This window comes from Pelophylax lessonae (assembly GCF_965119305.1).
Source record: "Pelophylax lessonae genome assembly, chromosome: 13".
Taxonomy (NCBI): domain Eukaryota; kingdom Metazoa; phylum Chordata; class Amphibia; order Anura; family Ranidae; genus Pelophylax; species Pelophylax lessonae.
The window spans coordinates 12,226,061-12,247,792 of NC_138780.1; the positions used below are offsets into that span (position 1 = coordinate 12,226,061).

General features: G+C 45.4%; 1 protein-coding gene across 3 annotated transcripts in view; it reads left to right on the top strand.

The window, feature by feature from the left end:
- Positions 1 to 21,732, top strand: part of SEMA6C (semaphorin 6C) — a 190,100-nt gene that overhangs the window by 136,156 nt on the left and 32,212 nt on the right. For all 3 annotated transcript variants that reach the window (XM_082275662.1, XM_082275664.1, XM_082275663.1), the window contains exons 13-16: positions 1,310 to 1,483; positions 1,592 to 1,729; positions 10,048 to 10,125; positions 11,483 to 11,535. In XM_082275662.1, coding sequence (XP_082131788.1) covers positions 1,310 to 1,483; positions 1,592 to 1,729; positions 10,048 to 10,125; positions 11,483 to 11,535 — 443 coding nt within the window. The remainder of the gene's footprint in view (positions 1 to 1,309; positions 1,484 to 1,591; positions 1,730 to 10,047; positions 10,126 to 11,482; positions 11,536 to 21,732) is intronic.

Below are 21,732 nucleotides of genomic sequence, written 5' to 3' on the forward strand. Positions count from 1 at the left end.
GCTATTATAGCCCCAAAAATTAGGACCAACTCCATATTATTGGCCAATATTAGAATGAGATGTTCACCAAGTTTATGTAGGTGTGATGGTCAGATGTCCACAAAAGTTTGTAAGCATAGTGTATCTTATCTCAGCAGTTGATAGGAAGTAATACAAAAACCAGAAATTGTACGCCCACATTTGGGTAAGATAATCCCCCTCCCATCCCCCCCCCCCTTTACTTGGGATCAACTTTGTGCTCTCACAATGCCTACACGCGGCCTCTTAGTGCCACCTATTGTATTCATTATGCACGGGGCTTTTTTTCAGCAGGAACGCGGGGGAACGCGGTTCCAGCACCTCCAGCACTGAATGTATGTAATAGCAAAGGGTGCTGGGGTGTGCTGGAGGGTCTATCAATGCTGGCTTCTGGGAGATCCCTTGTCACTGACGGTGATCTGTTTTTGTGCGAGGGTCTATTGTTGCTGGTGGTTGATATATGGATCTTCCATTGAGGAAGAAGTCTATTGATGCTGGCTACTGGGAGATCTATAAGTTCTGCAGTGGGTTATAATATTGCTAGAGGAATCTTTTTTTGCCGGGGTTGATATTTTGTTGTGGGTGGTCCATTGTTGCTGTGTGTTTGTGTGTGCGTGTTTGTGTGGGGAGTCTAATGTGTAGGGCAGGGGTCTTCAAACTATGGCCCTCCAGTTGTTCAGGAACTACAATTCCCATCATGCCTAGTCATGTCTGTGAACGTCAGAGTTTTACAATGCCTCATGGGATGTGTAGTTCCGCAACAGCTGGAGGGCCGTAGTTTGAGGATCCCTGGTGTAGGGGAACTATTTTTGCTGGGGTGAATCTATTGTTGCTATTGTTGTTGGGGTGGGGTCCATTGTTGTTGGGGGAGTCTATTGTTGTGTGAGGGATCTATTGTTTGCTTGGGGGATTTATTGTTACGGCTTTTCTTGTTACTAGACAAGTACAAATTCCATACAAATTATTTAGCACCCCAAAATGATACTTGGTGCAGTACTGGGAGGTGGGTAGGGGGTGGAACCAAGGAACGGTGCTTGGAGGTGGGTGGGGGTGGAGACAAGGGGGGCGGTATCAGAAGGGGGGAGTTCCTGCGCCTATTCTCTAAGAAAAAAAGCCCTGATTATGCAGGAGGGCTGGTAGGTGCTCTTGTCATGAAACCCTGGTCTGTAACCCAAATTTATACATCCACATCCTGTAAAAGCAGAAGTTCTATTACCGTAACAGACATCATTTTATTCCCAGAGGCAGATCATTCGAAGTTGTAAAATTCTTACATTTTCTCCTTTTCTAGGTACAAATTGACCCAAATTGCTGCCGACACGTCGGCCGGCCCCTTTGGAAATTACACGGTCTTGTTCCTTGGCTCCGAGGACGGGAAGGTGTTGAAGGTCTTGACTGGCACTACGGAGAACTCCACCGTGGAGACAGCTCTTTTAGAGGAGATTAATGTCTACAGCCAAGATAGGTGAGCTCATCCTCATGAAACGACAGCATTCTTAGATATATTTGTGCCGGAATAATGGTATCTCACAAATCTGCCACTCGCTAAAAGCCTTGTCGTTGCCTCCCGTAGGTGCGGGGTGAAGGCTGAGGATGGGAAGATATTGGGGTTGGAGGTGGATCGTGAAAACCATGCCTTGTTTGTCGCGTTCTCCAGCTGCATCATTCGCGTTCCTCTAAGTCGCTGCGAAACCTACGGAACCTGTAGACGGTAAGTAATGGAGATGGGAAAAGTCTCTTTTCTTGTTTGCCTAATTTAACTATAACAAAGGTTTGTATAGATGTATAACCCTGCCATAGGACTACTCCAAATACTGTGCCTACAAGGTAAGTAGCATGTTAGGTAGCAAAGGCCATCAGGGCAAGGCCAGTGGGTAGTTAGAAGAGGCAGTTGCCTTGGGCACTTTAGAGACAGTCCTCTGGTCCTCAGGAACATCTGTATTGTTAACTTTTCTTGCTATCTCTTGGCTCCTTGGGTGGGTCTACCCACACGTCCTGTCCCAGTGACACCAGTAGAAGAGATCAGAGGGTATGGGTGTCACCAGGAGAAGAATGTGCTTGATAGACAGGGGAGGACTGGGCCAGGGGGCAGGGGGGCAATTGCCCCCTGGGCCGCTCTGATGCCCCGTAAAAAGGCTGTACTGCTTCTGCCACAGACATGCCTAAAGGATTCTCTGGTGAAGAGAAGTGAAAAGTCCCTGCCGCTGATCTACTGAGTGCGGGTTGAAGACAAGGACAGAGCGCAGGCCTCCCTCCCCCAGCATGGATGGTGTAAACTGGGTCTGAGCAAAAGCCGGGTTCATGCCCCACTGGAGACTCTCCCCCCCTGGCCAGCCCCAACCGAGCTGTCCCAGCTGCCCCCAACCACCCCCTGCTGGCCAGATCGGGAACCCAGATTCGGCCAGTGAGTAGAGAGTACCTGGAGCGAAGCTTCAGCCTGGAATGGGGGTCAGGAGATGGTGAGGAAGAGGAAGAGTGGGAGGGGAGCCAAGTCGCTGCACTATGGACCTCTGGTTTGTACTTGTCCCATAGGCCGAAAGTTGCCAGTCAGCCCCTGTTGATAGATGTCCTGCTGTCTCTGTCCCCATCAAAGAGACATCCCATTAATTCCTATTGTTTTGTCACCCTGCCACCAGGACAGGAAGCGGGATTAAATTGGACCTTAGATACATAATAAAGTATAACTAAATTTTGGAATTTTTTTTTAGTTTTGGATGGATTGGAAATCAATTGGAACTCCTTTCAGGTTATTATTGTGGTCTGTGTCCCCGTTAAGGAGATTCACCTTCTCTATTTGCCTTGGTGACCGTTTTTACCTAAAGTGAAAAAAATGTCCAAATTTTGGGTCGTCACCCGAACAGGAATAATGCGGAAATCTTCCGATAGGGACAATAGTTCTGGTGACAACCAGGGATTCCCTCCCTTTGGAAGGATTTTCTCTCACTTCCAGTTGTGGCTATAGGACAGGAAGTGAAGCTAAATCTCCCCTAAGGGGACACAAATAGTAAAAGGATTAGCAGTCCTGAAACATGGTCACTGCCACTGACATGGCTGGTGCATAAATGGCTATTAATGATCCTGACAAAAGATCTTTACAAAGACAGCTGCTGACAGCGCTGAGAGATCTCAGAACACATGACCACCCCAGGTGTAGGTCTGTCAAAATCCTGGTGGTGACAATGCTGATGCTGAGATAAAGAAAAGGATGTCCAAGGCTGGAGAGTATTATTAAGTGGATGCCTTGTATTCTTATTGATTGGTTTTGTTTAGTCAGCCTATCTGTTTATGGGGATGTTAATGAGTAGGGGAGGACAGATTTCATCATCGCATCTCATTTTCCGGTTATTACTGAGTTTACCAGAATGTCAACCATGAAAGAACCGTATCATAGTTTTGTATGTTCCTTTCTCTATTATGGTCAAGAGAATACGGACTTTAAAAAAAAAAAAGCATATTTAAAAGCAGGTTTTCTTTTTCTTTGGGTGAATAGAATATTTAGCATATTAATAGAATGATTTACCTCCTGGCGAACAAAAAACATTGTTCACAGAGTTCAGTAGATCAAGGTGGTTATAATACATAATAGTGAGTGAGTTAAAGCAATACTCCTCCCTTATCAGAGGATTCTGTCCAACGTATCAATGAGACAAAGCCAGGAGCTTCTGTTGTGCCATCTCTTTAGATAACCCACAGTGCTTTGTGAATCCTTTATTATAAATTAAATGTTTATCTATCTATCTATCTATCTATCTATCTATCTATCTATCTATCTATCTATCTATCTATCTATCTATCTATCTATCTATCTATCCCTGTCCTTACCTTCCCTTTCCTTTCTCCCTTTCTCTTTCCCTCTTTCTCACACTCTTTTTTTTCTTTCTTTCTTTTTCTCTCTCATTTTTTTTCTCTTTCTCTTTTCTCTCCCTCTCTCTCTTACACCTTCTCTCATCCTCTCATTTTCTTTCTTTCTTTCTTTCTTTCTTTCTTTCTTTCTTTCTTTCTTTCTTTCTTTCCTTTTCTCTCTTAATCTCTCTCTTTTTCTCTTTCATTCTTTTTCTCTCCCTTACTTTCTCTATATTTCTCTGTCCCTTTCTCTCTTTCTTTCTCTCTCTCTTTCTTTCTCTCTCTCTCTTTCTTTTGCTCTCTCCCTCTCTTTCTTTCTCTCTCCCTTTCTCTCTCTTTTTCTCTCGCTCTCTCCCTCTCTCTCTCTTTCTTTCTCTCTCTCTCCCTTTCTCTCTCTTTCTTTCCCTTTCTCTCTCTCTCTTTCTTTCTCTCTCCCTTTCTCTCTCTTTCTTTCCCTTTCTCTCTCTCTCCCAGTTTTTTCTCTCCCTTACTCCACCCCCATCTCTCTCTCTCTCCCTCGCTCTCCCTTTCTCTCTCTCTCTCCCTTTCTCTTGCTCTCTCCCTCTCTCTCTCTTTCTTTCTCTCTCTCTCTCTCTCTCTCCCCCTTTCTTTCTCCCTTTCCCTCTCTTTCTGTCTTTCTCTCTCTTTCCCTCTTTCTTTCTCTCTCCATTTCTTCCTCTCTTTCTCTCCCTTTCTCTCTCTCCCCCCCCCCCCCCCTTCTGCCTCTCACTCCCTCTCTTTTTCTCTCCCTTTCTCTCTCTCCTTTTCTTTCTCTTTTTCTCTCCCTTTCTTTCCCTTTCTCTCTCTCTCTCTCTCTCCCTTTCTTTCTCCCTCTCTTTCTTCCTCTTTCTCTCTCTATCCCTCTCTTTCTTTCTCTCATCCTCTCTTCCTCCCCCCTCTCTCTCTCCCTTTCTTTCTTTCTTTCTTTCTTTCTTTCTTTCTTTCTTTCTTTCTTTCTTTCTTTCTTTCTTTCTTTCTTTCTTTCTTTCTTTCTTTCTTTCTTTCTTTCTCTCTCTCTTCCTTTCTTTCTCTTTCTCTCTCCCTTTCTCTTGCTCTCTCTCTCTCTCCCTCTCCCTTTCCTTCTCCCTCTCCTCTCTTTCTGTCTCTTTCTCTCTCTTTCCCACTCTCTCTCCCTCTCTTTCTTTTCCTTTCTCTGTCCCTCTCTCTCCCTCTCTTAATCTCTCTCTCTCTCTCTTTCTCTTTCTCTCTCTCTCCCTCTTTTTCTCTCTCCCTTTCTCCCTCTCTTTCTTTCTCTCTCTCTTTCCTTTCCTTTCTCCCTCTCCCTTTCTTTCTCTCTATCCCTCTCTTTCTCTCTCTCTCTCCCTTTCTTTCACTCTCCCTTTCTTTATATCTCTTTCTCCCTTTCTCTCTCTCTCTTTCTCACTATCTCTTTCCCTCTATGCGATTTCCATGCATTTTAGCTGCAGTTTAAGCCGCAGTCCTATAGATTTTGTATCAGTTTGTGTGTTTTTGGCACATTTTCTGAAAGCGCATCAAAAGTCCCACATGCTGCATCTTTGGTGCGCTTTCAGAAAAGCACCAGAAATGCCCGATCTAATAGAAAGTCTATGGGACCGCAGCTAAAACCGCAGGTAAGGCACCATGCACTCTGGGACTCTTGTAAATGCTCCTCTTGTTCTGGCAGGAGAAAAGCAGCTTAAAAAAACACACCTAAATCTTGTTTTTGCAAGCGCGTTTAGGTGCATTTAGGAGCGTCAAGCGCTTCGTTTTTTTTTTTTTTTGTAGTTTTTTTTTTTTTTTATTGACCAGAATTTGAATTTATTCTGCCTACTAAAATGAAAAAAAAAAAAAGACTCAATACGCATTTAGACACTTTTAGGCGCGCCAGGTGGTTTCTCTGCTCCTCTCCTGAACACACAAGTTATGTTTTTTTTTTCTGTCTCCAGACTCCTGTAAATGCCTTTAGGCTAACATGGAAGTGTGTTTAGAGGCAAAAAGAAAAAACGCCAAATGCCTGTAAAACAGGCGTTTTTAAGCTCAGGTGTGCGCATGGCATAAAATGCACACAAACCGCAGATACGCCCGCACTGCAGTTTGGCAACAGACCTAGACCTTATAGTAATATATATATATATACATAAAATCTATAGTATAGTATATACCAGTATATACCAGGCATCACTAAATGGCGGACCACGGTCCGGATCTGGACTCAGTTAATGTCTCATCCGGACCCCTGCGGTCCCACCCTTTAGAATCGTTCTGCCCAGAGCCATCACCGCTGCCATTCTCACAGAGCCAACAGCTGGAGGCAGGACAGCTATAGACAAAGGGCGGGGGCTAACCAAGTTAACAAACAGGTGATTGGTTGCGAGGATACAGGGAGGTCACAAACATGCGATTCGGACCTCTGCTGGAAGAATATTTTACTGACTGGACCTTTGTAAATTTTAGTTCAATACCCCTGGTATATACTATAGATATATATATATATATATATATATATATATACCGTATATACCCGAGTATAAGCCAAGTTTTTCAGCACATTTTTTTGTGCTGAAAACGTCCCCCTCGGCTTATACTCGAGTCAGGAAAAAAGAAAAAGTTCCTGGCCGCTCCAACATGCTTGAGCTTTAAAAATGGCGCCGCCCGGCGCATACACGTCATTGCGCACGCGCCGCCGCCGCTCGGGAGAGGCCGGGAATAGCCGAAAGTATACAAGCGGCGGCGCATGCACAATGACGTGTCGGCGCCGGGCGGCGCCATTTTTATAATGAAGTTGCCTCTGGAACAGGTAAGGGAAACTGCTGCACTACCTGCCATTATGCAGGGCTGCGGGCATACTACAAGGGATGCAGTGCTGCGGGCATGGTCCACCTGTACCATGCCCACAGCACTGCATCTCCTGTAGTATGCCCACAACCCCGGATCCTCTTGTACCATGCCAGTCACCCTGCATTCTCCTGCACCATGCCAGTCACCCTGCATTCTCCTGCACCATGCCAGTCACCCTGCATTCTCCTGTACCATGCCAGTACCCTGCATTCTCCTGTACCATGCCAGTACCCTGCATTCTCCTGCACCATGCCAGTACCCTGCATTCTCCTGCACCATGCCAGTCACCCTGCATTCTCCTGTACCATGCCAGTACCCTGCATTCTCCTGTACCATGCCAGTACCCTGCATTCTCCTGCACCATGCCAGTACCCTGCATTCTCCTGTACCATGCCAGTACCTTGCATTCTCCTGTACCATGCCAGTACCCTGCATTCTCCTGCACCATGCCAGTACCCTGCATTCTCCTGTACCATGCCAGTACCTTGCATTCTCCTGCACCATGCCAGTCACCCTGCATTCTCCTGTACCATGCCAGTACCCTGCATTCTCCTGTACCATGCCAGTACCCTGCATTCTCCTGCACCATGCCAGTACCCTGCATTCTCCTGTACCATGCCAGTACCTTGCATTCTCCTGTACCATGCCAGTAGCCTGCATTCTCCTGCACCATGCCAGTACCCTGCATTCTCCTGTACCCTGCCAGCCACCCTGCATTCTCCTGCACCATGCCAACCACCCTGCATTCTCCTGCACCATGCCAGTCACCCTGCATTCTCTTGTACCATGCCAGTCACCCTGCATTCTCCTGTACCATGCCAGTCACCCTGCATTCTCTTGTACCATGCCAGTCACCCTGCATTCTCCTGTACCATGCCAGTACCCTGCATTCTCATGTACCATGCCCATCGCCCTGCATTCTCCTGCACCATGCCCGCCGCCCTGCATTCTCCTGCACCATGCCCGCCGCCCTGCATTCTCACCCTAGGCTTATACTCGAGTCAATCATTTTTCCCATCTTTTTGTGGTAAAAGTAGGGGCCTCGGTTTATACTCGGGTCGGCTTATACTCGAGTATATACGGTATATATATATACTATATAGTATATATTACTACTGTATATACTATATAATAGTTTATATATATATATATATATATATATATATATATAATCTATTTTTTCTTCTGAATATGTACAGTATTGGTGCCTGTTTTTGTCGGCGATTTCGTTTTTACTTTACGTCCATGTCTAAACCAATAGAAACTTTTTTTTGTCTTAAAATCGAAAAAACGGAAACTCATCCGGTCTCCGTTTCTCCACCTTCCCACACCCGCTTTCGGCAGAAGCCTATTAGCCGACATCCGTCCGTAGAGAAGACGGGTAAGCCGCCAACGACCAGCTCATATCACAAAAAGACGATCCCTTCTCTTCAGACCGCGATCTGTCCATGCGTGACATTGAGAAAACACAATACGCAATAATATTTGTCAGAGGGGTTGACGATAAGGAGGAGAAGAAAAAAAAAAAAAGAATGCGGTTGATTAGGTCTTTTTAACAGCGTGTATTCATTTCCACAATGGCCTGTGATCTATTGTTCCGTGCCAGTTTTCGGTTGAATAAACCCCCTTGTGCTGTAAAGGGAAATATAACCAGCTTGGAAATAATCTCATTAATAAAGTCACATCGTGTGGATCTCCGGAGAACAAAAAGCAGCTTCAATTTCACAACGGTTCGTGCGTTCGCCGTGCGAAGTGCAACAATACCAGCGTGCCCGCGGCCACCCGCCTTCCTCCCACCTCGCCCCAAGCGGGTCATCACCACAAAGTCATTGGCGTTAAGAGCTGTGCAATAACATCTGAAGAGGTCCCTGGGCATCTGGCGGCAGAAAAGAAGGCTCTTTCATGGCAGTCTTTGTATCGGCGTTGGGCGAGGGGGCCTACCAAAGACAAAGCGCGAGAGGGGGGAGCAAGTTTTTTTTTTTTCTTCCTTGTGCCAGTGGCATGCTGGCGAAGACTGCAGCTCTCTGGAACGCTGCCAAGTGAATGCCTACGGGGCAGCTGTGTACAGAAATGGAAGTAAATGACTGCGATATGAGCGGCTGATCTTAAGGGGGTATGAGTGGGGGAGGGGGACTGGAAGCTTTCTCTACTCCCTTCCAAGATTCCGGATTGAGACAAATATGAGAATCAAAGACAATTCTAGGAAATTCAGAAAACAGTGATAAGCAATTTGCTGGGAAATGTTCTACAATTTTTGGGGGTTCTATAGCAGCAAACAAAGCCTGGCTGCTTGAGGTGTATTTGGTGCCACTTGCTGTCTGTATGCACTCCAGTGATGGCTACACGGCTTCCTGATGGTGACAACAGAGGGCCATACCTGTGTAATGTGTGTTAAAACTGCCACTTGTAGTCAGCGGAAGCCCGAGTGTAAGGATGACAACACGGGAGCAAAACTGGGAGACAGGGAAACCTTCATTGCAAAATAATTTTAATGATAAAATATTAAATTGTTTATGACAAAAGGACTACTATTAGTGTCAGGACCTGGATCACCTGATGGTGGCACTGTGGTTCCCTGGGTGGAGGGTTGTAATTCCAGGTTCCACTAGAGTGTGTCTCCCAGCAGCCAGCAGATCCCAGGAATTAATTTCCACCTGGAAAAGGGCAGGAGCAAGATCAGGATAAATGGCAACAGGATCTAGCAGCAGCAAAAGCACTTAGTAGGGGAGGACCTAAATACCCTCCCAGCAGCCAGCAGATCCCAGGAATCAATTTCCACACGGAAAAGGGCAGGAGCAAGATCAGGATAAATAGCAACAGGATCTGTCAGCAGCAAAAGTACCTAATAGGGGAGGACCTAAATACCCTCCCAGCAGCCAGCAGATCTTAGCGATCAATTTCCACCTGGAAAAGGACAGGGGCAAGATCAGGATAAATGGCAACAGGATCTGGCAGCAGCAAAAGCACTTAGTAGGGGAGGACCTATATATTCTCCCAGCAGCCAGCAGATCCCAGGAATCAATTTCCACCTGGAAAAGGGCAGGAGCAAGATCAGGATAAATGGCAACAGGATCTGGCAGTAGCAAAAGCACTTAGTAGGGGAGGACCTAAATACCCTCCCAGCAGCCAGCATCTGGTAGAAACTGATTAGTGGACACTGGAATTACAACCTTCAGCCCAGGGAACCACAGTGCCACCTGCAGGTGATTCACGTTGTGACAGGTAGGCTGGAAATGATGACAAGTTTATGCTAAATTATAATCTATGAGATGCCAGGATTGTGTTTTTAGCAGTGTGTGTATGTTGATCTCCCTTTCGATACGACATCATAGCCAAAGCCCGTGGTGTCCCATATCCAACATTCACCGTCTTTGTTTCATTGCACAGGAGCTGCCTGACCTCCAGAGACCCGTACTGCGTGTGGTTGAAATCGGGGACCTGCGCCAACTTCCGGGGCGACCCAAGGTAACACAGCGCCATAATAAATACATCACAGATTATACCGGAGCTCCGTCCATCTCCCCGGCCTCATTTATCTAACCACGGATTAGAGGTTTAATGAACACCGTTGCTTTCCCATAAGATCTAATTATGCAATAAGCACCGAAAATGCTGAAATATGAATAATGGTTCAAATATAATGAAGCTCTATTTTTGTGAGGCGGATGTAGTCTCCAGATTATACTTTGGAGGTATTTACTTAAAGTGGAACGCCATTCATTTTTGTTGAGTTTTAGATAGCATTGAGAAATATATATCCTCTATCTTCCCTAACTTCCTGTCCCTGTGACTACACAGGAAGTGAGAGGAAATCTCCCCAAAGGGGAATCAGGCAGTAAGGAAAACCAGATCAGGGTAAAAATCCCAAACTGTGCCCCCCCATTTATGATGTGCAAGCTTAGGGGATCCTATGCCCAGCAGACAATCGCTCACACTGGCAGGAAGGAGGAGGGGAAGCGAGAACACGGCCTCTCGGATTTCTTCTCCTCACCTTGCTGCTCCCAGTGCTGGGACAAGGCCATCCAGCGATCAGGGCGAAGATGCCAGCCTGCACCCCCCTTCCCTAAGGGTTAGGTTTAGGGTGCTCCCATCCCTGCAATAAACTATTGCGACCAGGGCAGCCGGTCCTCCTGCCCACTCCTTGTCCCGGCCCTGGATGCCCCCAGACCTCACATGATACCACAGTACCCAGGGCAGGCGCACCTCCTGCCCACTCCTTGTCCTGGCCCAGGATGTCCCCAAACCTCACATGATACCACAGTACCCAGGGCAGGCGCACCTCCTGCCCACTCCTTGTCCTGGCCCAGGATGTCCCCAAACCTCACATGATACCACAGTACCCAGGGCAGGCGCACCTCCTGCCCACTCCTTGTCCTGGCCCTGGATGCCCCCAAACCTCATATGATACCACAGTGCCCAGGGCAGCCGTCCCTCCTGCCCACTCCTTGTCCCGGTCCTGGATGCCCCCAAACCTTACATGATACCACAGTGCCCATGGCAGCCATCCCTCCTGCCCACTCCTTGTCACGGCCTTGGATGCCCCCAAACCTCACATGATATCACAGTGCCAAGGGTAGCTGCCCCTCCTGCCCACTCCTTGTCCCGGCCCTGGACAGGAGTTGTGATGCCGTTGTCACTACTTGTGTCAGCCTTGTACCAGAAGGAAGGCGCCCCCAAACCTTACAGTAAACCATTGCGCCCAGGGCAGCTGTACCTTCCGCCCACCTCTTGTCCCAGCCCTGCACTCCTACTTTACTGTGCCACCTAAACCCCCAATAATCCTTAAATGTCTTTATGTTTTTTTTTTTTTTATCATTTCCAGGGCCGGATTTGAGCAGGAAGTTGAACAAACGAAGCATCGGGGCAACTGTCAAGGTAAGTGAGAAGATTCTTAAATTTAAAAAAAGAAAAAAAACATCTTTTATTGCAGTTTGCATCTCCTGCATAAAAGCCAATACAAAAGACATAAATGGATGCAGTATTCATCTGTATTTATTGATTTCCTTTTTTTTTTATTTTAATGCAAGCAATACAAGTACCTGATTTTGACTTGGTATAAGCCTCGTACAATTTCCTGTAGAGCTATCAAGGATCACGCTAATAGGAGGAGAGAGCAGAGAGATGAGCCTGTCAATCTGCTGCTTCTCCTTTCACAATACCTGCAAGTGTTACTTAACTGCGAGCAGAGGAAAATCAGGTCTCCTGTCCTGACAGACAGGGATGTGCTGAGCAGCAGAGCTGTGTAAATCTGAGGACTGGATGGATATAAATACAAATCCTTTGGCAAGTAAGACGGGCCCTCATCAGTGTGCTAGAGAAGATCCAGACATAGGTATAAGTGGCTGACGTTATGCAGGTTGCAGCTTTTTATGTAAAATTCTGGATCCATACCTCCTATCTCACAAGGCTTCTGTGTACGTGTGCTCATAGGGGACATGCTGACAGGAGGAGAGAGCAGAGTGAGTAGAGTTTACTGTGGAAGAGTAGATCCAGACATACAGTATAGGTGGCTGAAGTCATGTTCAGGTAGTAAAATTCTGGATCTGTTCCTCCTATCTCCCAAGGCTTCCTATGAAAAACCCAGGTAGTGGAGCGGCCTACACAGGGAGGTACTAGAGCCAGGCCAGGTAGGAAAGAGTAGAGATGTGAGGATGCTTTTGGGGGATGTTGGGGCTTCACACTGTGCAAAGCGCACCCCTATACCCTGCAGTCTTCACACAGCGCATCTAGCGCACTCTTCAACTCTGCACTCTGTATGTGGCATACTACTGAATTCTGTACATAACACACAACTAAACCCCGCACTCTGTACATAGCGGACCCCTGAACCCTGCACTCTATACCTAACACACTCTGGAACCCTGCACTCTGTACGTACCATAATCCTGAACTCTGCACTCTATACATAGCACACTCCTGAACCCTTCACTCTATATTTAGTGCACTCCTGAACCCTGCGCTCTGTACTTAGCATAATCCTGAACTCTGCACTCTATACATAGCACACCACTGAACTCTGCACCCTATATGTAGTTCACTCCTGAACCCTGTGCTCTGTATGTAGTGCACTCCTGAGCCCTGCACGCTGTACGTAGCGCACCCCTGAACCCTTCACTCTATATGTAGTGCACTCCCGAACTCTGCGCTCTGTACATAGCATAATCCTGAACTCTGCACTCTATATATAGCAAACTCCTGAACCCTGCACCCTATATGTAGTTCACTCCTGAACCCTGTGCTCTGTATGTAGTGCACTCCTAAACCCTGCCCTCTATACTTAGCATAATCCTGGACTCTGCACTCTATACACAGCACACTCCTGAACCCTTCACTCTATATGTAGTGCACTCCCGAACCCTGAACTCTGTACATAGCATAATCCTGAACTCTAAACTCTATACATAGCACACTCCTGAACCCTGCACCCTATATGTACTTCACCCCCGAACCGTGTGCTCTGTATGTAGTGCACTCCTGAGCCCTGCATGCTGTATGTGGCGCACCCCTAAAGCCTGCACTCTGTATGTAGTGCACTCCTAAACCCTGCCCTCTATACTTAGTATAATCCTGAACACTGCACTCTATACACAGCACACTCCTGAACCCTTCACTCTATATGTAGTGCACTCCCGAACCCTGAACTCTGTACGTAGCATAATCCTGAACTCTGCACTCTATACATAGCACACTCCTGAACCCTGCACCCTATATGTAATTCACTCCCGAACCATGTGCTCTGTATGTAGTGCACTCCTGAGCCCTGCATGCTGCGCGTAGCGCACCCCTGAACCCTGCAATCTATATGTAGTGCACTCCTAAACCCTACCCTCTATACTTAGCATATTCCTGAACTCTGCACTCTATACACAGCACACTCCTGAACCCTGCACTCTATATGTAGTGCACTCCCTAACCCTGCGCTCTGTACGTTGCATAATCCTGAACTCTGCACTCTATACATAGCACACTCCTGAACCCTGCACCCTATATGTAGTCCAATCCTGAACCCTGTGCTCTGTATGTAGTGCACTCCTGAGCCCTGCATGCTGTATGTAGCGCACCCCTAAACCCTGCACTCTATATGTAGTGCACTCCTAAACTCTGCCTTCTGTACTTAGCATAATCCTGAACTCTGCACTCTATACACAGCACACTCCTGAACCCTGCACTCTATATGTAGTGCACTCCCTAACCCTGCGCTCTGTACGTAGCATAATCCTGAACTCTGCACTCTATACATAGCACACTCCTGAACCCTGCACCCTATATGTAGTCCAATCCTGAACCCTGTGCTCTGTATGTAGTGCACTCCTGAGCCCTGCATGCTGTATGTAGCGCACCCCTAAACCCTGCACTCTATATGTAGTGCACTCCTAAGCCCTGCCCTCTATTCTTAGCATAATCCTGAACTCTGCACTCTGTACACAGCACACTCCTGAACTCTTCACTCTATATGTAGTGCACTCCTCTGCACTCTATACATAGCACACTCCTGAACCCTGCACCCTATATGTAGTTCACTCCTGAACCCTGTGCTCTGTATGTAGTGCACTCCTGATCCCTGCACGCTGTACGTAGTGCACTCCTAAACCCTTCCCTCTATACTTAGCATATTCCTGAACTCTGCATTCTATACACAGCACACTCCTCAACCCTGCACTCTATATGTAGTGCACTCCTGAACCCTGCGTTCTGTACATAGCATAATCCTGAACTCTGCACTCTATACATAGCACCCTGTGCTCTGTACGTAGCGCACCCCAGATACAACTGACCCTTTGAGGGCAACCATACTGCTGATGCGGCTGATGCTGCCCACAATTAAATTGAGTTTGGCACGCCTACTCTAAAAGACCAGAATAGCAGCCCTGTATATAACTTCCAATCAACTCAACCTAGAACCTTGATTTTTTCCTTTCTGAGCTGCTCAAATTTGTGACAGATTCCCTTATAAAAAGTAAAAAAAAAAAAAAAATAGTCATTTCATTGAAGAGGGCTTGTCATTGTCTTCAAAAGCCCCATATGACCCGACAACTTTGATATGAAGGAAGAACCCTTAAAAAGATTCCGCCCTTTTCATCATAAAACGCATGTAAAAAGCGATTCATTTGCACCCAGCGGGAAGCCCGTGTAAGCACTTTGATTCATAACATGAAGATGTTTTTGAAGAGTTTTATGTCTGTTGGCTTGCGCCGTTCCCCGGCTCTCAAGTCCTCTTCCATTCTCATATTTCATCGAGTTGAAGGGGAAGATTATGGGACAACGTATTAATAAAACACAATCCATACAACCAAATCTTAGCTGGAAGAAGTGGCAACATTATAGGCTGTGACGTTTACAAGACAAATGGACGCGCGCGGCTCTTGTATCCTGCTGGCTGGTTTTCGATAAATTTATATCCGTCAATAAAACTACATTAATTTTTAACATCACCAACGAGCCCCGGTGATGTATAGGCTGGCTTTCAAGTCTTTATCTTTTATTCCATTTTTTTTTTTTTTTTTAATGGAAGCTATAGTGTATAGCTTGAGTTAAATTGTATCTAAGCCAACTTTTCTGGAGTGGGTAATGGTTAGAACCTTTGTCAGGTTGTTTATCTTTGTCGAAGGGGATAAGAACTGGAGCGCTATATAACATAGTTTTATTGTCCAAAGTCCGTGGCCCCATATGGACCATTGTGGTATAGAGGCCTCTGCCAGAAAATGTGTAGATCTCCTTTTCAGGCCTAGGTCCTACAAAGAGAACCAACCAGTGACTTTACTGGAAACTAGTGGGAAATGGTGGTGCTTTGGTGTACCATCTAGGCAAAGCTGCTGAATGATAAACAAAAAATGCAGCGCTAAAGCCCCGTACACACGTAGCGATTGTCGGCCGAACGATCGGCCGTCTTTTGTCCGGTGCTGTCCTGTCGGTTGAAAAGTGCTAAAGACTGCACACGAATTTTGTCGGCCAACAACAGCCGACTGCAGAAGTGATGTCATGTGATGGTTAACTTTCCATGTGTTTTTTCTTCTCTGAGCATGCCCAGTCTTGCTCATCTGCTGTTTGTCGGCCGAGTTCTGTACTGACTGAGGAACATTCAGCCGTTCTGGTGTTGGCCAACAAACATTTTAAAGCCTGCACACCAGATTCTATTCGGCCGAAAAGTCGCAGTCGGTTGTCGGAAGCATCATACTAACAAGCCGACAATCGGCCGATCGGACGTTGGCCGAATATTTACGGCCGACAATCGCTACGTGTGTACGGGCCTTAAGTATAAAAATTATCATAAGTGCAATGACAAAGAAATTTCCATCCAACGGAATGAAAAAAGCATAAAAGGTGTATGTGTAAAAGTAACTAAAGTCCCAAAGAGTAGTGAAAGTCCAAAAAAGGCTAAATCCAAGGGAATAGTTGTGATATCAACCCTTCCTTCCTGTGACACCCAGGGAATGTGTAGAGTGGGGACACCACAGTGCACTAGTGTAGGAAGCAGCTTACCAGAGCGCCGTGGCTACTCAAACAAATGAGAAAGCCTCGCCAAGTAAAACAAATCACATAGATCTCAAGGACTCCAAGAAACCATGGGTAGCGCCGTGGAATGGTTAGTTCCTCAAGGTAGCTCCGAGATGGTCAGATGGATGTAGGGAAAAAGAATGTACAGAAGACCATAGTGTAATCCCGTAAATAACATAAATGAAGTTTATTAAAATAACTACTCACAATGGTATAGTACAGGCAAGCACATAGAAAATGGTGGCTGGGGATCCAATCGCGGCGTCCGCATGTATCCAGTCAGCATAAACAACGATAGCCGCCTCAGGGAGGGGGTGTGTGGACGTTGCGTCTGGAGTCGCCAACGTTTCGTCATCAAAAGACGTCGTCTTGACGCTGCTGAATGAGGGGTCTCCTGTAAGTCCAGAAACTGACTTAATAACATGGACATGTCTAATGAAAATGTCAAGCAAATACTGTAAAACAGAGCAATGCATTTCGGGGGCCACTTAGTGCTTCCCTCAACAAGGCTCAGGGAGGGGGCGTGTGGACGTTCCGTCTGGAGTCGCCAACGTTTCGTCATCAAAAGACGTCGTCTTGACGCTGCTGAATGAGGGGTCTCCTGTAAGTCCAGCAACTGACTTAATAACATGGACATGTCTAATGAAAATGTCAAGCAAATACTATAAAACGGAGCAATGCATTTCGGGGGCCACTCAATGCTTCCCTCAACAGGGCTCAAGGGTGAATGAGAAATCTGGGAAATGGACTTAATGATACTCACCTTGCCAGGACTACCCCATTACGCCTTCAGATGCCATATTCCTCACAATAGTATTGAACTGGTCATTTCAAGCCATTAACTGTAGTCAAAAATAATAATTTCCAGACCTATATTGGTTCCAAAGTTTTACAAAGAGAGCCTGAAACAGGAGACCCAAATGTTTATTCAGTCATATCAACAGCCTCTGCTTGACCGGACTGTTCATTTACAAACTAACAAAAACTCCAGGTTTTCATTTACTATAATGGTTCGATCCTGCCTCAGTTTGGTGGCTTACTAGGGCTCATGGGTTTGGCTGTATGCAACCACCCCAAGATATGGCAACAATTGCTTCCTAAGGTTGAAAGTACTCCACCATGCCCATACTACTCTAAGACTTGGGAATAATGAAGATGGAAAGATAACTCCTCACTCATATGTCTACCTGTGGACTCTTTTTAGCAAGGATCACTCAAGAGTGAACTTGGCCCAATTTGATGGCCCTATGGGTTTCGTGGGTTTGGCTCTATATGATCACCCTAAGGGATGGCCACAAATTCTTCCTAAGGTTGACGGTACTCCACTATGCACACACTACTCCATTAGGGTAACCTAGATACAGGATATGGGCACAATCAAAGATAGACCGATGATTCCTCAATCATTGTTTTCATGTAGACATCTATCCACTTGTGGGCTCCCTTTACCAAAGATCACTCAATAGTGATCTTGCTCCAATTCAATAGCCTGATGGGGCTCATGGGTTTGGCCACATGAGACCACCCTAAGGTATTAGAACAAGTGCTTCCTAAGATTGAGAGTACTCCACCATGCACATACTACTCTAAGACTTGGGAATAATGAAGATGGAAAGATAATTCCTCACTCATATGTCTACCTGTGGACTCTTTTTAGCAAGGATCACTCAAGAGTGAACTTGCCCCAATTTGATGGCCCTATGGGTTTCGTGGGTTTGGCTCTATATGATCACTCTAAGGGATGACCACAAATTCTTCCTAAGTTTGACAGTACTCCACCATGCACACACTACTCCATTAAGTTAACCTAGATACAGGATATGGGCACAATCAAAAATATACCGATGATTCCTCAATCATGGTTTTCATGTAGACATCTATCCACTCGTGGGCTCCCTTTAACAAAGATCGCTCAAAAGGCATCTTGCTCCAATTCATTGGCCTGATGGGGCTCATGGGTTTGGCCATATGAGACCACCCCAAGGTATGACAACAAGTGCTTCCTAAGATTGAGAATACTCCACCATGCACATACTACTCAATGAGGTTGACCTAGATACAAAACATGGACACAGTCAAAGATGGACACGTGACTCCTCACTCATGATTTTCATATAGGCATCTGTCCTTTTGTGGTCAAGTGTGATCTTGTCAAATTTCAATGGCCTGATGGGCCTCATGGGATTGGCTCCACATGACCAACCTAAAGGATGACCACAAAGGCTTCCTAAGATTAAAAGTACTCCACCATGCACACATGAGGTTGACCAAGACCAGGGATCTCCAAATTTTCTAAGTAAAGGGCCAGTTTACTGTTCATCAGGCTTTGGGGTGAGGGGGGGGGGCTTGATTGTGGCCCATGGGAGTAGAAAATGCCCCAGCATCAGTTTGCATAAACAACGCCCCATCATTGGATTTAATGGGAGGAAGGAGACCTAATTGTTGGTATCAATGGGAAGAAAAGTGTCATTGATGGTGTCAGTTGGTGAAATAGTGCCCCAAGGAGCCTATAAAGGCAAGCAACAGGACACATCCAGCCCCCGGGCGACAGTTTGGAGGCCATTGACCTAGACGAAAGACTTGGGTGCAATCAAAGATTGACAGGTGACTCCTCACTCGTGATTCTCAAATAGACATCTGTCCACCTGAGGCCCCCTTAGCAAGGATTACTAAAGAGCTTTCATTCTCCTGAAGGTCAAAAATCACAACCTGCCCACAGGGCTGATAACTATGCTATCATTAACCTATTTGGACATGGCCAAGGACAGTAGTGAAACCACTGGCATTTAAACGTTTCTAATGATAAATCCATGACTGAAGGTTCCACCAAACTGGATGGACGGATGTCTTTTTTCGACCTTACTAACTATGTAACCAAACGGATCTGTGTGTGCCTTCCACGAAGATTCTCACTTTATGTGGCTAGAGGAAATGTTCGGAAAGTGTAACACAGGTCATGTTAGTTGAGATGAAGTCATAAGCAAAACCACGCTCTTCCTTATTCTTTCCAAGAAACAGGGATGGTAAAACATAACAACCCAGGGATATTATCAGCAGGGACACAATCATAATTTCTAACAACTATGAAAGACAACTTGTAGTCTGAGTTAGGAGTGTGATAGATTGCATAACTGAACGGTCTTGTGAAGTTGGGTCATGAGTTCTGTACAGTGGATGATTGTTCTTTACAGTCTCCTGACAGTCTATGTGAACGTTCAGGCCTCACCGACAACGAAATGTGCAGTCCCACCTTCAGAGCCCCCTTATTTGTTATGAGAACATGTGAATATATCCCATTACATTATTTCTATCATGATATTTTAACCTCTAAAAGGTAATATTTTCTTTTCGTGATTTTTTGAAGAGTTTTTACATTTATTTTTTGTAAATCCTGCCTAAGACAGCAATTCTACTTGAGCTACATCCATTGTTTTGCCACCTACATTGATGAAAATACAAACATAAATTTTAAAGAATACCTACTGTGAAAATCAATATGCTTTTCCTGTAACATGCAGTCTGCGTTTTATTATGAAGCCGTAAAGAAAGACAAAACCCTGTCCTGGAACAATGGTCTTGTGAAATGATCAGTGCCAAGGCACTAGTTACATGGTCACCATTGATACATTGTGGGAGGTTGATCTGTTGATGAAGATGACCAGTCAGGGTCTCTGCTTGGATAGACCCCAGACTTTAGTACTCCATTAACCTCTAAAAAAGACAAAAGAGAGAGGGGGGCGCACCAACCTAGAGCATTATCCCAATAACTGAAGAGAGAGGACGCTGCTCCAGGTGTGTGGTGATAGCTAGGAGATGGAGTATCCCATAGAGTGCTGGCCCCAGCCCGCCTCCGTAGAAAACGTGTAGAAAAAGAAATAGCCGCACATCCAGGAATTCCAGTTGCCTTTAGATTTCTTTTAATTCCAAAATGTTACAAGTGATGGCACCAAAGACACCAACATGAAGTCGCGTAAACGCGTTTCACACATACATCTTGTGCTTAATCTCATTACCCAATAACAATTTATTTGTAAAAATGGGTAAATATCTACTTACAAACATAAAAACAGACAAAGCTTATCAAAGTAGTAGTTGTTTGGACCACTCTGTATGCTCTTGAGGTTTTGGAGGACATCTCCTGGATCCACCTGGCATATACGTTTTGAGGGTAATACCCCCAAAAGGTTTTGCCAGTTAGATCCAGGAGATCCAGGAGATGTCCTCCCAAGCCTTAGAAGCATATGGAGTGGACCAAACAACTTTACTATCTTGTTAAGATTTGTCTGTTTTTATGTTAGATATTTACCCATTTTTGCAAATAAATTGTTTTTGGGATAATTCGCTAGGCTGGTGCACCCTCTATTATTTGTCTTTTGCTGTATTTTGTTGGGACTCTCCCCAGTCCTGAAAGGGCTGCAAGGCACAATGGGCGTATTTCGTTTTCAATTATTTTTATTGAGTTTTTAGAAGCAAACTGTAATAAAATGTAACAGGGCATAACATACAGATAGCAAAAACTTCCAAGATTGCATGGCAAGGAAGCTTGGTAAATAATCTAAGCAAGACATTGCACATTCACGTAAATGAACCAGACTGTAGTTGCCATGTGCATGGTCATGGAGATTCAAGAACCAGATGTACCCAGTTATCATTCTGTCAGTTGTCACCTGGACGCCCCGGAAGGGCACAGGCCACCCCTCACCATCACCAGTGTGGTGGGGCATGGTTAGGGTAGGGTAGAGGGTTTCTTTTAGGCTATGGTTGTCCCATTTAAGGGATTTCCCTTTACTTCTCCCATAGATTTAGATAAATCCCCAACAGTAGTCAATGGAAAGGGTGTCATTAGAAGAGTTCTCCTCTACTCCTGATGACAATTTAACATTTTGGGTTTTACCTCACCTTCAGGATTGTCTTCAGGACAAATGGAGAAAATAAGTCTCCCTAGAGGTGGATTACTGATACCTTCCAGGGATAACTTAACAATTAAACATTTTAATGTTGAATACCTACACAAATGAACTTTATAATAAGAAAAAGTCTTATACTAGGGATCGACCAATATCGGTTTTTCGTTGCCGATATTGATACCGATATTTTGGCCATCGCATATCAGTATCGGCCGATCTGGGCCAATATTTTGTACATCCTATGTCAGGGTCGGAGACTAGTCTTCTCCTCCTTCAACCATTAGGTGGTGATGCTCATGTAAGGAATCTAAGGATTTATATTCTTGGTGTTGGACTCTTAAGCAAAGATAAATCGTTTTATCAAAGAATAATTATGAATACACATAATGAAGTGGGAGTCACTGACTCTTCTGACTTAATGTAAAAGATCTATGGATACACTGAAAGGGTGGTCCTTATACATATATTTGATAGCAAGCCTATGCATATTAATGGTGCTTCAGTATTTGACTTTCGCCTTTTGGGCAATATTTATTTTGAAAATTAATAAAAGTAGGATTTTTAAATAATTGTATGTTGTGGTGGCTGTATAAGCTAGGGATCGACCGATTATCGGCAAAGCAGATATTTCGAGGGCCGATATTGACTTTTGCCAATATATCTGTATCGG